General features: G+C 33.7%; 1 protein-coding gene across 1 annotated transcript in view; it reads right to left on the bottom strand.

The window, feature by feature from the left end:
• Positions 1 to 4761: 4761 nt before the first annotated feature.
• Positions 4762 to 20141, bottom strand: part of LOC119082764 (hemicentin-1) — a 163467-nt gene continuing 148087 nt past the window's right edge. Inside the window, exons 8-9 of the mRNA XM_037192351.1 lie at positions 18980 to 19342; positions 4762 to 5850 (exon numbers count right to left, since the gene is read on the bottom strand). Coding sequence (XP_037048246.1) covers positions 5675 to 5850; positions 18980 to 19342 — 539 coding nt within the window. The 3' untranslated portion in view covers positions 4762 to 5674. The remainder of the gene's footprint in view (positions 5851 to 18979; positions 19343 to 20141) is intronic.

The following is a 20141-nucleotide window of genomic DNA, read 5'->3' as shown; positions in this document are numbered from 1 at the left end:
ATATGCGAGAAAATTAAAAGCGAACGGCGAAAATGATAAAAAAGAAAATAATTTAATTATCACAACGCCTTTGTTTATCCTCCCAACGGAAAGTCGGGAGTGCTCATGGATCCATTATCGATTGTTGGAAATGAAAATGAATGTAAATAATTTTTGGCCTTTCTAATTTTTGAATGTAATGTAATTATGAAATAGCTGACAATGATAAATCGTTTAGCTCTTCATTGACTTTTCTATTTATTTCTTCCTGTTTCTTCTTTCTGTTGACTTCGCACATGATGGAAGAGGAGCATACATTTTCCAAAAATTTAATTTCACATCCGAATACAATATAATGTTGACGGGAAGTGTGTGCTGCTGAAAACTGACATATAGATTTTCTGACATTGTGTGTGAGTCTCTACCACCTCACATATTTATTAAAATATTGTTCTCTCGGAATAAAAACCGTTTAAACAATGTGATCCATTTTAACACACATGGTTGTGTGTCTAAAGCATCACTCCGAAACGGTTTAATATAATACATGTGTCGATGAGTGGAACGTTTTGATAAAACATTGGGTAAATGGTCTAACATCGTCATTTCCATGAAAACAGTTTCCCATAGAGATGGATAGAAAAAAGTTATCGGTCAGGCAAAAATGATAGTCTTGCGTATAAAATATTGTACATTGATCGAAAGGAATTAGAAGAATTTTGTGAGACTCACTTTTCTGCTCTGCTGAAAGATAAAAAATTCCGAAACGTTTTTTGATGGAAGGCAGGGGCTATTTCATAGGATTCAATTTACTCAAGATCAACATTAAATGTTAAAATTTGTGCGTTGTTATCGCTTTTGCAATTGATTTAGATGATGCGCGATGCGAGTATGGCATCCCAATTGGTTGAACGACAATGTACAGTGAATAACATTCAAAAAAGAGGCGCTATGTTTGAATTCGAATTTTTCAAAGATTTTGTGGTTATCAGTGTTCAAAATGTAAAATTTCAGTGATTTGTTTGTTGGGTTTCTTCTTACTCATATGCGAGCGCATAGTAAATTAATGCGATTTTTCCAGTGCCGCTTTTACCTGTGCCGCCGAAACCATCGGGGAATTGGAAATAGGTGCCACTTTAGTAAAGCTAAATTTTTTTTAAGGACCTCGGGCGCCATTTACTTCTGCTCCACTTCGGGCATCACGGGCATTTGCCCATTTGGCCCATATGGAAAAGGCGGCATTGGCTTTTTCACCTATTGAGTATTTAAGTGATAGAGATGGCGAAATAACAACCCATTGTTCCATCTCGGGTCTTCTGTCAGAATTTTTTTGTATTATCGATGACAGCAGACCCCGAGTTGATTTTCCAGCTTGCTCTACTTAAACACCGTTGATTGATTGTGAAAATTGTTATCGTCACTACCGCAAAAATCACCGCTGTCACTGAATTCGAGTCGGTCTTTTGAGATACGAAATTCAAAAATCAAAATCATTTGTTAGGAAATTGAATTTTCGATCATATTTTCCATGAAAATATTGTTCGATGAAGTGACAGAAGTGACCGACTTGCCGACAGCGTCAATCATTGAGAGTCCAGTGCTCAAATCCCTAATCTATTAATATAAACACTGTGAAATGTCAAAATTATCGAAAAACTAAATTTTTTTAATTTTGCTGGTTTTAGAATGTTAGTCACTGTAGGGCTTTTTGTAATACGAATAATTGGCATTTCGATCTACAAAGAAATCCCATTCAAATAAATTCTTCTAGGAACCTCTGCAAAATGAAGCTCGGTTAGCAAATGAAAATTCCCGGAATTTTAGTCAAATTGTGTCGCTTACATTGTGTCTGGCTGTCGGCGGTTTCGAAACGATTTTTATGTTCAATTAAAAAAAAAGAAATTTGCCTACCTGATTGAAACGAAACACTTTGCTCATATATTTCATCATTCAACTGTAAAAGAGACGATCACTTTTTTTTAAGTACATTGACGCCACAATATCTATCCATTTTATAAAATAACAAAAAATCGATTAAATTTAAAATGAATTTTTATAAAAAATAAAATTGAGTTTCATAGAATACGTAAACTAGTCTTAATTGTAGAACGTAATTAATTTATAATAAAAAAGTAATGGCAATAATTAATATCATAATTAACTTTCATATTTCGCTTTCGTTTTAAGTAGCTTTTGCTTATGTGTTTTTTGTTTGTTTTTTTTTTTGTGTTTTTTCATATTTTTTTTTCTCTATTTCCATTAAATTACAAGTGTTTCCAGTTTTATCACTTTTACAAAAAAAAAAAAAATATTTTTTTTTACTTCACCCTCCCATTCGTTAAATTGTAATTGTGCAATTGTAATTGCAGTTAATTTATTTATATGTTTTGTATCTATAAAACGTTTCAAAACATACCAACACTGATATGATCATAAAATATTGTTTCACCATAGATTTTACTTTTGTTTTTACTAAGTTTAATTAATAATTTATCCATTTTATATCCATTTTTATCCATTTTTTTGTGTGTGTTTCATTTATTTTTACTTTTTTTATGCTCACAACATCTGAATGTATTATATCAGAATTTCGGGTGTCTATTTAAAATGTCATTCATTCATTCTATATCAGTCACCATTGTTTAATTCAATTAATTAAGTTGTTATTTAACACGGCGGGCAGATAATTCTGTTTTTTATTTTGTTAATTTTTTTTTATTTATTTTTTTTTTAGTTTTTATTTTTCGATTTATTAAATTTATTAACTTTTTTTTTGTACAATATAGACCTTTAATTATCTTACCATTCTGTTTTTTATTCAATTTTAAATACTTTTTTATCTTGCAAATTTATTTACAGCAAGTGATTGCAGCACTGTAAAATATATATTTTTTGTTTTCCTTTGTTTCATATTTTTTTTTAAATTTTGTTTTCCCTTTAACGGTATGCGCGTTTTTACTTCCTTTGTTCCATAATTTTTTTTCTTTTTCTTTTTTTATATAAATTCCAGTAACTCTAATTCTCTTTAGCGGCCGTGTTTTTTTTAGGTTATGTTATACATTCAATTTATCTCCCATCGTTTTTTTCTCTCCTCCTTAATAATGCAGTCCGATTGAATATTTAATAATTTTTGTGCAGTCATCGATTTTTTGTGTAAAAAAATTCATTTTAATTTTTTTTAAATTTAATATTTCTGTTGCCTTAAGGTTATACGGTAGGGCGTATCGAATTTTGAGAATTTTAAGGGTCGCGATAGCCTGTGTGCGGAAAACGTAGATCATTGAAAACTAAGTCCAGGCATATGGTTGATGGATCCGAAGGTGCCCGGGAAGAAGTCCCACCGGACGACTTTAACTTTCAAATGGTCATAACTCGGAAAGTTAAGAATATTTTTGAAAACAATGTTCTAGCAGGATGTAGAGCGTTAAAAACTCTACAAAACTGCCAAAGAAACCGATGGTCCAAAAGGTGTGTCTGTCGAGGTTTTCTAACATCGAAAGTTCGACATTTTCGTTTTTGACTTTTATTTCCTGAGAGACAAATTATTAAGTTTAGCTTTTGGCATGAGGTTGTAGAGGAGGTCGAGTACTACCAGTACACTAGGCATTGTCCCGGTCGGCGATCCATCCGAAACCACTTTTCAACATTTTTGAATGAACTTTTTAAGTGTACCCACGTCGCCCACGAAGCCAGTGCAGACAATGTAACCGGTGTTGCTGAGTCGAGGTTACCTTGGCCAGTAAGTGCACATAATATTCCATAACAGTAGCTGAACTCTTTTACAAAATATTTAAGAATTCGGTGTAGCACATTTTGTACTACAAAATCTGAGAAAGTGAAATTTGTGAAAAAAACAACAAATAATCGTTTTAATTAGTTATTTGACCCACGAACAGTAGTAAGAAGTCGATTTCGTTGCAAATACACATTTTTCGATATTTTTACAAAAGGTTGAACTTCGTGGTATAACGTGTCAATATAATGTGCTACATCGAGATCCCAAATATTTTGTAAAAGAGTTCAGCTACTGTTATGTGCACTTACTGGCTAAGGTTACCTCGACTCAGCAACACCGGTTATAGTGTCTGCACTGGCTTCGTGGGCGACGTGGGTACACTTAAAAAGTTCATTCAAAAATGTTGAAAAAGTGGTTTTGGGATGGATCGCCGACCGGGACAATGCCTAGTGTACTGGTAGTACTCGACCTCCTCTACCACCTCATGCCAAAAGCTAAACTTAATAATTTGTCTCTCAGGAAATAAAAGTCAAAAACCAAAATGTCGAACTTTCGATGTTAGAAAACCTCGACAGACACACCTTTTGGACCATCGGTTTCTTTGGCAGTTTTGTAGAGTTTTTAACGCTCTACATCCTGCTAGAACATTGTTTTCAGAAATACTCTCAACTTTCCGAGTTATGACCATTTGAAAGTTAAAGTCGTCCGGGGGGACTTCTTCCCGGGCACCTTCGGATCCATCAACCATATGCCTGGAATTAGTTTTCAATGATCTACGTTTTCCGCACACAGGCTATCGCGGCCCTTAAAATTCTAAAAATTCGATACGCCCTATTATACGGGGGTCTCATATTTATTTATTTATTTAACTATGAATTATATTGCGAACGAGAGATTTTTGTTTTGATTTTTTTAATTAAAATTAATAGAAACAAAACAAAATTGGGAAACAAACGAAAAATTAAACATCAATCCAACCGACGAATTTTGTCGTTTATCGTTTTACGTCGAATTCATCCGGAAAATTTATTTTATTATTTTATAAAAAACTAAAAACTCAACAAAATGATAACCGAGTGTGATACGAATCGGGTTCAATTGACTGGTTCGTGATAAATGATGACATTTCGATATATTTAAATGAATGTTATTATGGAATGCAAATAATTTAATTATTTAATTAATGAACACAATTTCGTATTATGGATTTTAATGTGCGATAAATGTGTATGTCCGGAGCATATCAAAAATGTACGTGCGTTCCTCATTCTCGTTGCATTTAAATGAGACACTTTGATATTATTTTTCCGACAACAAATTGTCTGCAGAATACGTCCGTCAAATTAATTACTTGCATCCCATGGCACAAGCTTAAAAAATAGCTCGTTAAAAAAACAAAAACAACAAAAAACAATTCTCTGTGGAAGTATATCACATTTCATATCATTTGACATTCTAAGCTCCATCCATTCATATCAATCTAATCACCACAAAAACCATTACAACGTATAACACACACACACACACACAATGTGCCTTGTAGCATTATCATCGTTGTCGTTATTCAACCACCGGTCGAATATTGTTTACACAAACAAAATATGAAAAATATTGAAAAACATCATTCCCCACAGGGGAAATCCATTTTCCCCAATTTTCATGTCGTTATCATCACTCCCGCATTAAAAGCTAAAATTATCTCAGAGATAATTTAAACAAAAAATTATTTTCAAAAAAAACGCGATTTAATGTTGGACTAAAAAAGCATATCTCAAATAAAAAAATTCAAACAAAATATGCAAATCGTTACGTCGCTGACGTAAAATTCGTCTTCACTTATACTCCATATAAAACGTAAATTTAAAAGAAAAATTATTCAAAAATAACTATTTTTCGTGTTTATAAAAGAAGAACCATTCATGGGCACGTTCCGTTCGCAAAACGTACCCGAGGCGGTTCTCAGACAATTATCTCCCGTATTACTCGTCTGTTTCTTGAATTCGGCGTCGAATAGCCACTTTCTAAACTTTCGTCATAGCTCAGTGACATGTGTTGGTTTGGTGGTTTCGAATCTTCCTGCTCCATTTGATCCATGTACGGATCGGGAAGACCACTGATGTCGTGATATGGTGAATCTGTGAATAGAGAAAGAATAAAATTGTTGTAGAAATGAGCTTATGGTCGGCCATATACTAAGCTACTCAGTGATTAACATAGAGGGAATGTCGACGTATACACACTTTTCTAAAGAAAAAAGAAATTATTCTCTCGTACGTATAAGCCATAAGGGTAATGCACATCAATTCGAGCACTCATAATTTATGCTCTAAGGGGAGATATGTGTGTGCCGCTTACGTCGAGTAGATGGTTAATTTGTTTTAATTTTGCAAGTTCGAGATGCTGTAATCTAATAATATTACAAAGGGAAATGGTATACAATGGTGTGTAGACATTGTAATAACAGCGTGTAATATTATTACTACGAACATGCTACGTACACCATTCGGAATCATGTTGAGCAGAAGTTTTCAAAAGTTTTAGTTTGGAACAGAATCTTACATCCGGGAACGAGAAAAGGAACTTCAATATGACACCTGAGCTTTTACTTAAATATCCAAATGCTTTAAGCGAATTTTGATAAAATTGTTGAAGTAGTAGAATCGTTTTGGCTGAAAGGAGATTTTAAGAGTGATATCACCAAATCTTCAGGTGATTGGGAAACAAGCGGTCTCCGATTTTAATGATTGATAGCTCGTTGGATTCGTCTTTCAATTCTAAGAAACACGTATCTTTCATTTTTTCTAAAAAAAAATTGTTTTCTGTGAAAAGCGTTCAAAAGTGAAGACATGTCAGTGGGTACCGAAAACAGTTCTCCGACAATAACTCAAGAAAACATTATTTTAAATTGTTGTAATGTTGTACGATTGTCGGCCTTGGAAAGACCTACAAGTAGAGTATACGCACCGCTTGGTGCTAGTTGATCCACGAGAGTTATGACTAGAAATATAGTAAATGTTCGGAGAGTCCGCCATCTCTGCAGCTTCGATGTTCCGCGGAACTGAGTATGGGGTGTTGTAGCTGGCCTCACCTACTATCGTCCCACATATAAATGAACCCAGTACTTTTGTGCTGCAAGCTTACAGAAGTCTTAGAAAAAAAGTGGGTGCCCGTGGATCAACTAGCACCAAGCGGTGCATATACTCTACCTGTAGGTCTTTCCAAGGCCGACAATAGTACAACATTATAACAATTTAAAATAATTTTTTCTTGAGTTATTGTCGAAAAAATGTTTTCGGTACCCACTGACATGTCTTCACTTTTGAACGCTTTTCACAGAAAACAATTTTTTTTTTTAGAAAAAGTGAAAGACACATGTTTCCTAGAATTGAAAGACGAATTCAACGAGCTATCACTCATTAAAATCGGAGACCGCTTGTTCCCAAAGATAAAAAAATCACCTGAAGGTTTGGCGATATCACTCTTAAATTTGAAGTAACTTTAAGCAACAACAGTGATTTGTGGCATAAATTCATGAATATTTGAATAAATAACTCGGTAGAATTACCACACATCACATGCTATCAAATAAGCGATTAGGCTGCTTGAAACAAGTAATAATTTCAAAGTCAGTCATTCAATTAACACATTATGTTATCGCTCCTCTAATGCAACCCAAACCTAGCCGAAATACCGCCATTACACAAACCATTGAAATCGCAATCTAATAAATTTTTTGGATGCGCATGCAAGTGACGAATGTGTGTGTACCCACTAAAAGCTTAGCTCCAGCATATTTATTGCACAAGCAATTCTGAGGTTTCGCATATCAAAAGCACTAATTCCATGCCGTAATGAAAGTATGCTGCAATCAATCCGAAAATCCCATCACGTAGACAGATATAACGGACAAAACATGTAAATGAATTGCTCTCTGGGATATTCATTCAGTCGAGTAAAGAATATGGGATCGACGAATTTAAACCAATTTCCTTGTAATTTATTGGCTATGATGTCAGGAACCGCATTTCCTTTTTCATTTTCGTTTAACAGACGAAACGAAACGAAAAAAAAGAAGAGAAAAATGAAAATCAAGCGATTACGTTATTTATTCAAATATCGAAATAATATCCTGTCTGTATAATAGATGCTATTCAAATTCAATAGAAGTATTTATAGCAAACATGAACAGCAACATCTCTCAGCATTTATAATGCGGCATTGAAAATGTCTTCGGAGAAAACGATCCTTTCCAAAATTATTCCCATAAAATTCAATATTTCCGAAAAAAAAGGAGTTGAGTTGAGAAAACACAAAATTTTATTATTTTACAACGGAGAACTGAATGGAGTTTCATTCCGTGTATATACGTAAGTAAGTTACGAGTTACGAGATATATTTTTTTTCCCGTTAAAAATGTTGTGAGCTCTTCAAATCCCAGTACTCTTTGAAAGATTAATTTAAACGCAAGTATAATTGCTAGAAAATTTTCTTCGAATCCCTGACTTACCTAAACAAGTTGTAGATAGATGTATACATACGTACAGAAAGGCAGACAACATCTATTCAACACACAAGTTGATGAATTCCAAAAGTATAGCACAACGTTTTGCTCTCGCTCGAAAAACATTATTGTACAAGAAAAAACATACATTCACGAGTGTATACACACACAGAGTATTGTTACCATCAACGAGGAATATAAAAGCTTCCCTTCATTAAGTCGAATTACAATGTTGTCTAACATTTTAAAATAAGTCTTGTAAAATATCCTTCAAAATATGTAAATGCGCTGAACCTCATCCACCCTTTCAATTGCTTATTTTCCGTTGCCATTTCGATGCCGCCACGTCTATATTATACGGGAGAGATATGCATAGAACGGTGATTCGGTGTAATATATTCCACTCTGTCTTAAGTCAAAACGGTTTTTCGAAAGGGGGTGGGGATGTGTTCAAAGGGTGGAATATTGGCTCGGAATCATTACACGGAATGTTAGTCACGGAAGTGACCGAATATATATATAGAAGAAAAACAGAAAAATTAAGCGTTCAGAAGTTGTTAATTTGTTAATCTACCGCTTAACTGCTTAAGATAAACGAGTTTAAGGGGAAACAAAAAAAAGTTTTCGTTTTTTTTCTTCTTCTTCTTTTGTACTTTTCTGTGGTTTTTATTTGCATTAACGACGCTGTAAATAAAATTAAAAAGCACTTCAGTTAATGCTTCTCTTCGGAATTTGATAATCTCTTCCGCACATTTTTTTTGGGATATTATATTCGACCGATAAATTAATTCAAAACTACCGATAAAAAATAATAAATGACCGATAAACACGGTACCGATAAAAAATAATAAAGTACCGATAGCGAAATTCCCGAGTACCGATAAAAATATTCCAAACTACCGATAAGTTTTTACCGATAAAAAGTGCTGAAATACCGATAGATTGTTCATTTTATCGATCATTTTAAATTTTTTATCGGTAATTTATTACAGTGAACGACATCTCAAATGTCTCACTGTCAAATTTTTCTGAGAATTTTATTGTGTCATTGCAAATGTTAATGCTTCTATATGATCATCATATAGATCCATTACCAATGTCGCGGGCATGCGAGGGATTATATGTAATAGTATAGTATGTATCGTCAAACAATGCATATGAAGACTAATTATTGTGTTATACTGCATAAACATTGTGTGACAGGTTGTATACTATTATGTATATGCAAAGATTAAGTAGAACTAAGGAGTTCTACGGCTGGGAGTATGTTAGTGCTTGCATTGAATAAGTCTATGCAAGCATTGGTATATTACGGACATATGAAATCGTATACGCAGCAACGGAATACTCGATTATATAGTGCACTCAATGATGCGCAAGTATAGTGCGCATGTATCACAATGCTATGCAAATAATATGCAATATGCTATTGATGCGCAAGTATATAGCAGTGATATACAACTAATATGCAGCGTGCTGTATGATATTTGTTTTATTGCTGTGTATCATAGTAATTAAGAATGGACATAATTGTTATAGTATGATTCATCTTGATGCACATGCAGGATGCGCATGTCAATCATTCTAGAAGTTAATGACTTACGTAGGATTAAGATGAACCATTAAAGGTAATGTACTAATGAATCAATTACGTAGGTTGATTCATTAACATCTCTTTATTTACATTAAGTTCTTTGTTATATTTTAGTATAAATACTGTAAAGTTTGATTGAATAAAGTCAGTTATTAACATCAACTCAACGAGCTTGTTTCTATTACATTTCTCCGAGCTCAGGAGAATTACTTCTACTCTAAGACTGTACCAATGTGTAAGAATGCGGTTTTAGCAGAAGGCTGAACATAATGGTGACCCCGACGTGATGTCTTTTTGTAAAAGATATCATCATTGAACAACGGTCTTAGGGCAGTAGTAGTGTAGTGAATGTCGTGTTAACTTGTCAAAACATTGGTCGTGCATTATGGACATTAAGTGAAGCAGCCCTGAAGGAATTCTTTAAGCGTTTGGACTTGGTTGGCAACCTTAAAACCTCACCTCTAAGGCAGTTATAAGGAACCAGTGAGAGGAGCAGAGGAAAATATTCGGAATTGGTTGGCAGCGGAAAGTCACAGCTCTAAGGCAGTTGCAAAGGGCAACCGAAAAGAGCAACATCCAAGTATTTGGACTTGGTTAAATACAAAAATAGCAGCTTTAAGGCAGTTACACAAAGTAACTGAAAACAGCAAAATCCAAATCTGGACTTCATTAACAAAAAACAAAAAAAAGTGCAGTGGATACAAAAGTCCATTAGGCGACTTTCATTAAAACAATTCAGAAGGAATTGTTCCAGGCTATATAATAGGCCAAATGGTGTTAATTGAAACACAAAAATAAGTCCATTAGGCGACTTTCATTAAAACAATTCAGAAGGAATTGTTCCAGGCTATAGGCCAAATGGTGTTAAGTGTAACACAAAAATAAGTCCATTAGGCGACTTTATCCGCGGATATCCCAAGTACTAATTTAGTATTTATATTAAAAAAAAAAAATGCAGAGTTGGCAGAACACAAGCAACTCTATAGAAATTCTACGACTGCAGATCGGGAATTTCCGAAGTATGAGCCTGAAAATAACCGTGATTTTGGAAGGCAATTGATTGGCAAAGCACTCAAAATAAGAGTGTGGGATATCCACCCAAAAGTATCATAGCAAAGAAATTGGTGAGATTTTTGGGTAGCAGACACGATATCTCAAAGAGGAAAATGGTCCTCAAAGTTAAAACGCAGTCCAACGGAACAGCTGTTTGTGAATGGAAGCCGTGGAAGGTGGAAGTTGCAGCTGTGCAAAGGATTAAACGTTGAGCTGGACACTCAGTTGTGAAAAGTGGAGCAGACAACGTGTTTGATAAACAGAAAATACATAAACTGGAGTAGTCCGATAGGTGACTACTAAAAGAAAGACTGGCGATGCATTGGAGCGTATCGAATGTGGATTCGCAGTTCTTCAAATAATGATAAACCTACGTAGTGCGCAAGGTGACTACAAATGGAAAGACTGGCGGTGCATTGGAAAATAAGGAAATGTGGATTCGCAGTTTTTCAAACTAAACAAAACATAAGGCCATTAATGGTAAAAATGGCAGACATCCAGGCGATACCGGAACGGCAAATGAGGATCGGTAGTCATGATGGACAATAGCGCAAGCTTAAACACATAAAAATAAAAATAAAAACTTAAAGCTGTTTGTGCATTGAAACCTAAAGGGGGTGGAGCTGACAGCTTAATGAATAAAAAATTTAAAAGTTGTTTGTGCATTAAAACCGTAATGGGGTAGAGCTGACAGCTTAGTGAAAAAATAAATTCAATTGAGAGTTGCAAACGGAATTTTTTGATCTTCACACGGAACTTAGAAAATGTGAAAAGTGCAACTTAATAAACAAAATGACTTAAATAGAAATTGATCTTGCAATGAAATCCATAAGTGAGGAGGGAGCAGTCAATTAATAAAACAATTTGTGAAAGTGCATTTGGGCACTAAATTATATCAAAAAGTGATAAAAAATTTATTGTAGTAGCAATGTCATGGGAACCGAATCTTTTGAGTGATAACATGCTCCTCAGCAGATTGAAACCGAGCAGCAGTTTGGACGCAAATTGTTGAACGGGAAATAGGTAATTTGGACGCAATTTACTTATCCTTAATCTGCACTATGAGTTGCATTGAATTCGAGAGATTCGATGAAAATGAGAATGTTACTTGCAATAAATATAATACTGGATTCATGAGGAATCAAGTACAAGGACGCATTGAATCAATATAAAAAAGAGGGTCTTCGGAACAAGATTGGTAACAGTTATAATTGATAAAGTTATTACGCATATGTGATGTGTGAGACGAGACCAGTGAGATATTGAAAGAATTCAGAAATATTAATAATCTGTGATGGAATAAATAGAAAAGTAAAACTATTGTTGATAAGTAGCAATTAAGATTGCCTTACTAAAAACACACGTAAAGCATCATCAGTGCATCGTAATGAGTGAAAATTTCATCAGAAAGTGAATAATATAATCGAAAAACAAAAGTAAAATAATGAATTCAGCAAAGAAAATAAACGAAATGAGGTAATGGGACCGTACATAGAGTGGCGCCAGTTTGAGTTGGAGATCAAAATTGTGGCGCGGTAACGAAGGTTCACCCTAAGCAGGAGTTTGGAACGTTCATCCAACAGAATCGTCATCATACCAAATACATCATTTGAAAAACGGTAAACCGCACAATGGTGCGGAAATTTGTAAGTTGTTTTGTTATTTAAAATATTTTAATAATTAATCAAAACGCTGAGACTTACGATTGATGAGGCAAATGAATTTAATAGAAAACAAAAATTCGGCAATTGTATGTTCATATTCAATGATCACACATATTTTAAAAGAATTGATTAAAACTTAGAAATTTGTAAAGTTTTAATGTCCGGGAGACACTTACAGTTATCGATCAACCATAACTGAAAGGTATTTGTTGTTTGTGGAGCTTTCTTTCGTGAAAATAAACAAATATTGCAGACGAGGTTCAGAATTGACTAATTAATCAATTGTGTTATTAATTCGTTAGAATAATGGTCGTCAAAAGACATATTTTAATTTTTTTTTTTTTTTGTGAAACATATTCTAATTTGAATGATTATTGTCAAGTATTTTAGTGACGTGAGTTGCGAAATTGAAGGGACCTCAACTGATTCCACATGAGTATAATGTCGAGTTATTGATTTTGATTTTTAAAATTCATTGAGTATTATGTTCGTTTTTATGAAATCGGATAATTTATTTGAGATTGAAAAAATATTTCTTTTGTTGAAAAAGAAGGTTTTGAATCATAAACTAGAGTAATGATACATGATCTTTAATAATATTTTGTGCTATTCAAATAGAGGGTTCAATAATCATTTTTTGATAAAGGGATCAAATAAATTTTTAAAAGTTATGTTTAACTTTATGTTTTCTGTTTTTCGGATGATGGTTTCGGATTAAGTTTAAAGTAAATAGTGAAATGAAATCGATATTGAGATAATGATAATCGGTATTGTGTTTGAAATACAGTGTTGGATCAGGTGGGGAAGGTATAAAAGTATTAACGCCGTAAGTGCAGTCGAAATTCAAAATGGAAAGTACATAATACTTTTTAACGCAGCGTCATTTTAATACAAGGAAGCGTTGGAATGTAGTTTTCCGTTTACTTGGTTATTAAATCGTTCACTTGAAATTCAAATTTTAGGCAAAATTTCAGCAGGAATTATTATCAGGCGTTTGTTAGATTCAGAATTTTGATGGAAATCTTTCAAATGTAATAATACCTTCTGTTAGTAATTAGATAATAATATAGCACCCGTCATTGGTATTACTTCAGCAAATGTAGAAGGTATGTGAATTAAAATCAAGTTAAAAAGAAAATATAAATAAGATAGTCAATTCTTGAATCTGTTTGTGCAATAAGCGGTTCAACCAGTTATTTGAATTAAAAATTTGTATTCAGATAAGTTGTCCGCACAGTAATATTATACTAACATTGTAAAAAAAAAAAAAAAAAAAGAATATGAACATAACGAAAAGCCAGGGTAGCCTAAATAATTTTGATATTAAAAAGGAATTGGTTCTTAAAATAAAGATGATTAAAAACACTAGAAAATCATGACTAACAAAGAAAGAACAATTGGTTCTTAATTCTGCGTAAAACATAAAACAGTTGAAAAATTAAATCTTGAATATATAATTTTGTCCGGGAGTATACCTTGCCTATAGCAAGTTTAAAGACAGAGCATATACCTATAGCACTTTTGAAATAATTAAATAAATTAAATGAAATAACGCAGAATAGAGTTTGTTGACAATTATTAAATCCTAAACTAGGAGGTGAAAACGTAGTGACAATAGAGAACGGTTTTGAAGTTTCTATGTAACAAATGAATGACCATAAGGGATCATATTCAAAATATTGATTGAAAAATAAAATGTTAAAATGTTAAAATATTTCATAACGTACAGGAATTAGAATATTACATACAGACAAAAGTAGAATTAAAAGTATTTTATTTGCATTATTGAAATGTTAAAAAGAAAAAGAATTTGACGCCAAAGATTAAAGATAAAATATATTATTAGATATTTTATGGGATGTGTTGCTGGTATCACAAGAGTTCAACTTGTAGATGTTGTTTTGCTTGTTCAGATCCAGTGAAACGTTTGTTCGGATAATTTTATGTGACCGAATGAATGGAATAAATAAATTATTAGATAAAGTAATTTGTTTTCATTTAAATATAAAACGTATATGAAATTACAAACGGAAGTATTGAACTTTTAGTAAGTAAAAGCCATGTTTATATAATTATTGAATTGTAAAACTTATGGAATTATTGGAAATTATATACAGTAAAAAACATTGTGAAATTATCCATAGTAAAGAACAATAAAGTATTTGAAAGAGCATTGTTAGATCACAATAATCTGTTTCTTGGGAAAATGAGATACTGGAATTAGATATTTCCGAAGCCAGTTGTTTGAAAAATTAAATTGATCAGAATAATTGATTCAATGTCAAAGATAATGAATAATTATTATCTAAATTTATAAACCAGTTGATAAGAATTGTGAGTGTTTAAAGAAAATACGTTGATGAATATTGAGTCATTTACGTAACGATAATGTAATTTAGACATTATTGAAGATTATTGTGATATTTGAGAATATAATTTTGTGAAAAATAATTTAGTGTAAAGCGAACTAAACGATTCAAAGGGACTTAATTGATTTGGCATTAAAAGATCCTTTGAGATCTAATTTGATAATGTGACATATTTATTTTAAATAATTAAACTAAAATTATTAAACTTACTTCGAAATTTAGAAAGCGTTTCACATTGAATCATTTAGGACGCAAAGTAAAAGATCAGTTTTAAAATTATTATATTTAAATATAACAATCTTTAATTGTATGAATTTGATTGATTGTAACATGAATTTAAACATTTTTAGTATTGAACTTCCATTCAATGTATGTTGAAGCTTATATATTTTTGTATTGAACTTAATAGTTCAATGTCCGGGAGTATGTTAATGCTTCTATATGATCATCATATAGATCCATTACCAATGTCGCGGGCATGCGAGGGATTATATGTAATAGTATAGTATGTATCGTCAAACAATGCATATGAAGACTAATTATTGTGTTATACTGCATAAACATTGTGTGACAGGTTGTATACTATTATGTATATGCAAAGATTAAGTAGAACTAAGGAGTTCTACGGCTGGGAGTATGTTAGTGCTTGCATTGAATAAGTCTATGCAAGCATTGGTATATTACGGACATATGAAATCGTATACGCAGCAACGGAATACTCGATTATATAGTGCACTCAATGATGCGCAAGTATAGTGCGCATGTATCACAATGCTATGCAAATAATATGCAATATGCTATTGATGCGCAAGTATATAGCAGTGATATACAACTAATATGCAGCGTGCTGTATGATATTTGTTTTATTGCTGTGTATCATAGTAATTAAGAATGGACATAATTGTTATAGTATGATTCATCTTGATGCACATGCAGGATGCGCATGTCAATCATTCTAGAAGTTAATGACTTACGTAGGATTAAGATGAACCATTAAAGGTAATGTACTAATGAATCAATTACGTAGGTTGATTCATTAACATCTCTTTATTTACATTAAGTTCTTTGTTATATTTTAGTATAAATACTGTAAAGTTTGATTGAATAAAGTCAGTTATTAACATCAACTCAACGAGCTTGTTTCTATTACATTTCTCCGAGCTCAGGAGAATTACTTCTACTCTAAGACTGTACCAATGTGTAAGAATGCGGTTTTAGCAGAAGGCTGAACAGCAAATTCACAATGACATTCTCTGAAAAAAATGACAGTAAGACATTTGAGATGTCGTTCACTGTATTTTCTATCGATCATTCATTATTATTTATCGGTAGTTCATTATTTTCTATCGGTAGTTCATTATTTTCTATCGGTAGTTTATTATTATTTATCGGTAATTTATTATATTTTATCGGTAATTCGGTATTTTTAATCGGTAAATTATTATTTTCCATCGATGCTTTCTATTTTTGATCTCTCGTATGTGTGTTATAATTTTGCTATTTGTCATTCAATCATAGTTATAGATTTACTTCCTCAGTTCAAATTCCTAACTTCACGATTATGTTGATCGATTCTATTGCTCAAATCCTCAAATTCCAATCCCTTGCGATCAATTTCTTCCATCATTCTTCGAAAGGATATCAGCTCCTTTTTCATCTGCCTTTTTAAATTTTTTATTTCAACGTTTATATTAATTCAATGAAAAATAGCAAAATTATAACACACATACGATAGATCAAAAATAGAAAGCATCGATAGAAAATAATAATTTACCGATTAAAAATACCGAAATACCGATAAAATATAATAAATTACCGATAAATAATAATAAACTACCGATAGAAAATAATGAACTACCGATAAATAATAATGAATGATCGATAGAAAATAATAAATTACCGATAAAAAATTAAAAATGACAGTGAACTTTGGAGGTTTAGGTATTCGTTCGTTCACAGACATATCTCTCCCAGCGTTCCTATCCTCAGTGTATGGAGTACAAGACATCGTGTCTACACTAACCTTTATTCAGGACTACGAGTCAAATATGCCATACATGATGGAAGCATTGATCGAGTGGAATGAAGTCAACAACGAACTCAAGCCTGAAATCTTGAAGTCACAATTTGCTTGGGACCGAATCAATGTCAACCGACTGATGTCGCAGCTAACATTCACATCCGAAGTTGAACAGTATCGTTTTGACCTGTTGCAAAACAAAATGTCAGGAGCCTGGCTGAATGTTATTCCTAGCCCGAATATTGTCACTTTTCTGAATAATGATGTGATGCGAATATGTATTGGCCTGCGTCTCGGATCAAACATTTGTCATCCGTTCGAATGTGTGTGCGGCAAAGCTGTGGACGAATTGGGTAGGCACGCCCTTCATTGCAAAAAGAATCCGGGAAAATACTTCCGGCATGCCGAGTTGAACCGAATATTGCATCAAGGTTTGGGAACAATCAACATGCCATCCTTGCTTGAGCCGACTGGATTATATCGAGACGACCGGAAAAAAAGACCTGATGGCATTACGTATACCGCCTGGGAGAGAGGTAAATCGCTCGTTTGGGACGCGACCTGCGCGGATTCACTCGCCGTTTCTAACATGTCTGGCAGAATCAAAACGCCTGGAATGGCCTCAGAAAGAGCCGTCGCTCGAAAGCACTCCAAATACTCGTTGATAAAGGCAAATTACCATTTCGTCGCCGTCGGGGTGGAGACATTCGGTCCATGGTCGAAGGAAGCTATCAATTTACTCAACAAAATTGGCTCACACATGATTAGACTGACAGGCGAGGCGAAGGCGAGACTTTATTTGTTCCAAAGATTTTCCCTGGCTATCCAGTGGGGAAATGCAATGTCTGTCAACGCTAGCATTCCGAAGGGTGCCGCACTGGACGAGATCTACCATCTGCATTGATCAAGTTGTTTTTCTTCTCTTTTCTTCTTTCTTTCATTTTTATGTTCTGTAATTACTGTGCTATGTAGAATGAATCGGAATAAAGACTCATCGAAAATGATAGATAAAATGAACAATCTATCGGTATTTCAGCACTTTTTATCGGTAAAAACTTATCGGTAGTTTGGAATATTTTTATCGGTACTCGGGTATTTCGCTATCGGTACTTTATTATTTTTTATCGGTACCGTGTTTATCGGTCATTTATTATTTTTTATCGGTAGTTTTGAATTAATTTATCGGTCGTTTATTAGTATCCATTTTTTTTTCCTCTCTGCGATATTTTCAGTTCACACTATGAATACATTAAAGTGTATCATGCCACTACGTTTAGGGATCAGAGTGTTTTTATTTCGACTATTTTCTTCCCGCGTGTAAACTATTTACAAGCACAACCTTGGGGGTAAGTTCGTAAAAAAAAACATTGTTTTTAGTTATCTCCTACCTTCCTGCACGAACGTTCTTTGTGCCAATGTTGTTGTTAACCGACGGAGAGCAATTTAAATTATGGGAAAAGTATTCACTGCAACTCAAACCCTTCGAAGTTCTATCAACTTCTCTGAACAAACCCATTCAGCATTGCCGGCAAAAAAACACACCAACTCCTCGTAAATGCATTTACAAGTAGTTTTAAATACAAAATCAAATTGAAACGAGGCGAAGAAGTTAAAAGTTGCAACACAAAAAAGGATGCAATTACTTTGCATAAATCGGAGAAACGAAAAGTTCGCCTGGCAATCAAAAAGTTCGGGAAGCCTTTGATTTGAGTTTAAAATTTACATTAAAAAACTTTTCCCCCGAGTGATTCCAGGAAAATGAATAAAATAGAAAATGCAACGTAATTAATGAATGTTAAATAATTAGACGACATTTTCCACAGTGAAACATTTCATTGGACCTGTCTCTGTCGAGAGCGATTAATAATACATTTGGATCGTCGGGTAGCTTAAGAGGGATCATCATATTTCGCCATTCGACATAGCTTATCAAATTGCACAGCGTCGAAAAAGATTTTCCTTAAATTTTCACGTACAACTTCATACGACAAAAATTCAATCGCGGACAGAACATACTGCTTGTTACACACATCAATATTTCCATCCATAAAAATCAAACTCACCTAAATGCTGATCCAGTCGCTTCTTTGGTTTGAGCACAGCAGCATACGGGTCACTGCAGTACGGATCTTGTCTGGACGGGTTCTGGCTGTTACGCATTGTATGATAATCGTCGCCGCCATGTTGACTGGTCGTTGTTAAATGGGGATACGGTGCATAGTCATCAACAGCACCGTAACCACCGTGTGTTAACGGATCATAACCATAAGATGGTTGTCGTTCAACGAAATTATGTGTTGGTATCAAATTGGCCGAATTTCCGGCTGCCGCTGACATTTTCATTTGCCACAGAGAATCTTGAGAATTTACACTGCCGCCGTTGTTGGAATTTGAATAACTGTTGTCCATATAGCCCATGTTCACCCCTAGAAAATGAATAAAAGGAATTAATTTCGAATGAGAATGGAATACATAATATTATCATCATCAGTGCGCTGGATGTACCCGTTTTGTGTTCAGTGTACAATCAAGGGAGAATTATGGTTTGCATTATTCAATTGTCTGTGGTCTGCGCTTCTCTAATTGCACAGTTTCTTTTTGATAACTTAATTTCTTGGGGCAGTACATGACTTCTATAGCTATTTGGAATCGTTTAATATCGGAATGATGACCGACAAATTGGAAGGAAGGGCATTCTTATAACAAATAAAGTGTCGCTGCAATGAGACTGCATATTGAGCAGCTCTTACTGAACGATAAATAAATGTTTACGTATTAAGCAAGGACGTGTTACAAATACATTTCATTGCCTGTCTCATGCGAAAATTGACCATTTCATAGCAGGGAGCTGAGGGAATGGACCAAAAACACTACCTTTTAGGCCATTATTTCAACATTTCGTAATTATAATTCCTCCAAGTCACAAGTTAAGGCTAGACATAAATGTGTTGTATGTGCTGTTCCTCAATGAAAGTGTAAAACAGGTATGGTCTATTGTTCGCCCGGAGGACATACAAATTTGATTTTCGTACTTAAACGCACTCATTTTCATATTATTTTGACATAAAATGTGAGTGTGTTTAAGACGAATTCGCCGATCGACCATACCTGTTCTAGACTTTCATTGCTCTTCCTCGGTTCATCAAAATGTATATTTCGGACAATTTTCGAGTGAAATGGATAGTTTGAAGTAAATTTGCGAGACCATCACACAACCTAACCCGT

This window comes from Bradysia coprophila, unplaced genomic scaffold (assembly GCF_014529535.1).
Source record: "Bradysia coprophila strain Holo2 unplaced genomic scaffold, BU_Bcop_v1 contig_476, whole genome shotgun sequence".
Classification (NCBI taxonomy): Eukaryota; Metazoa; Arthropoda; class Insecta; order Diptera; family Sciaridae; genus Bradysia; species Bradysia coprophila.
This window is presented reverse-complemented; position numbering and strand designations above follow the sequence as displayed.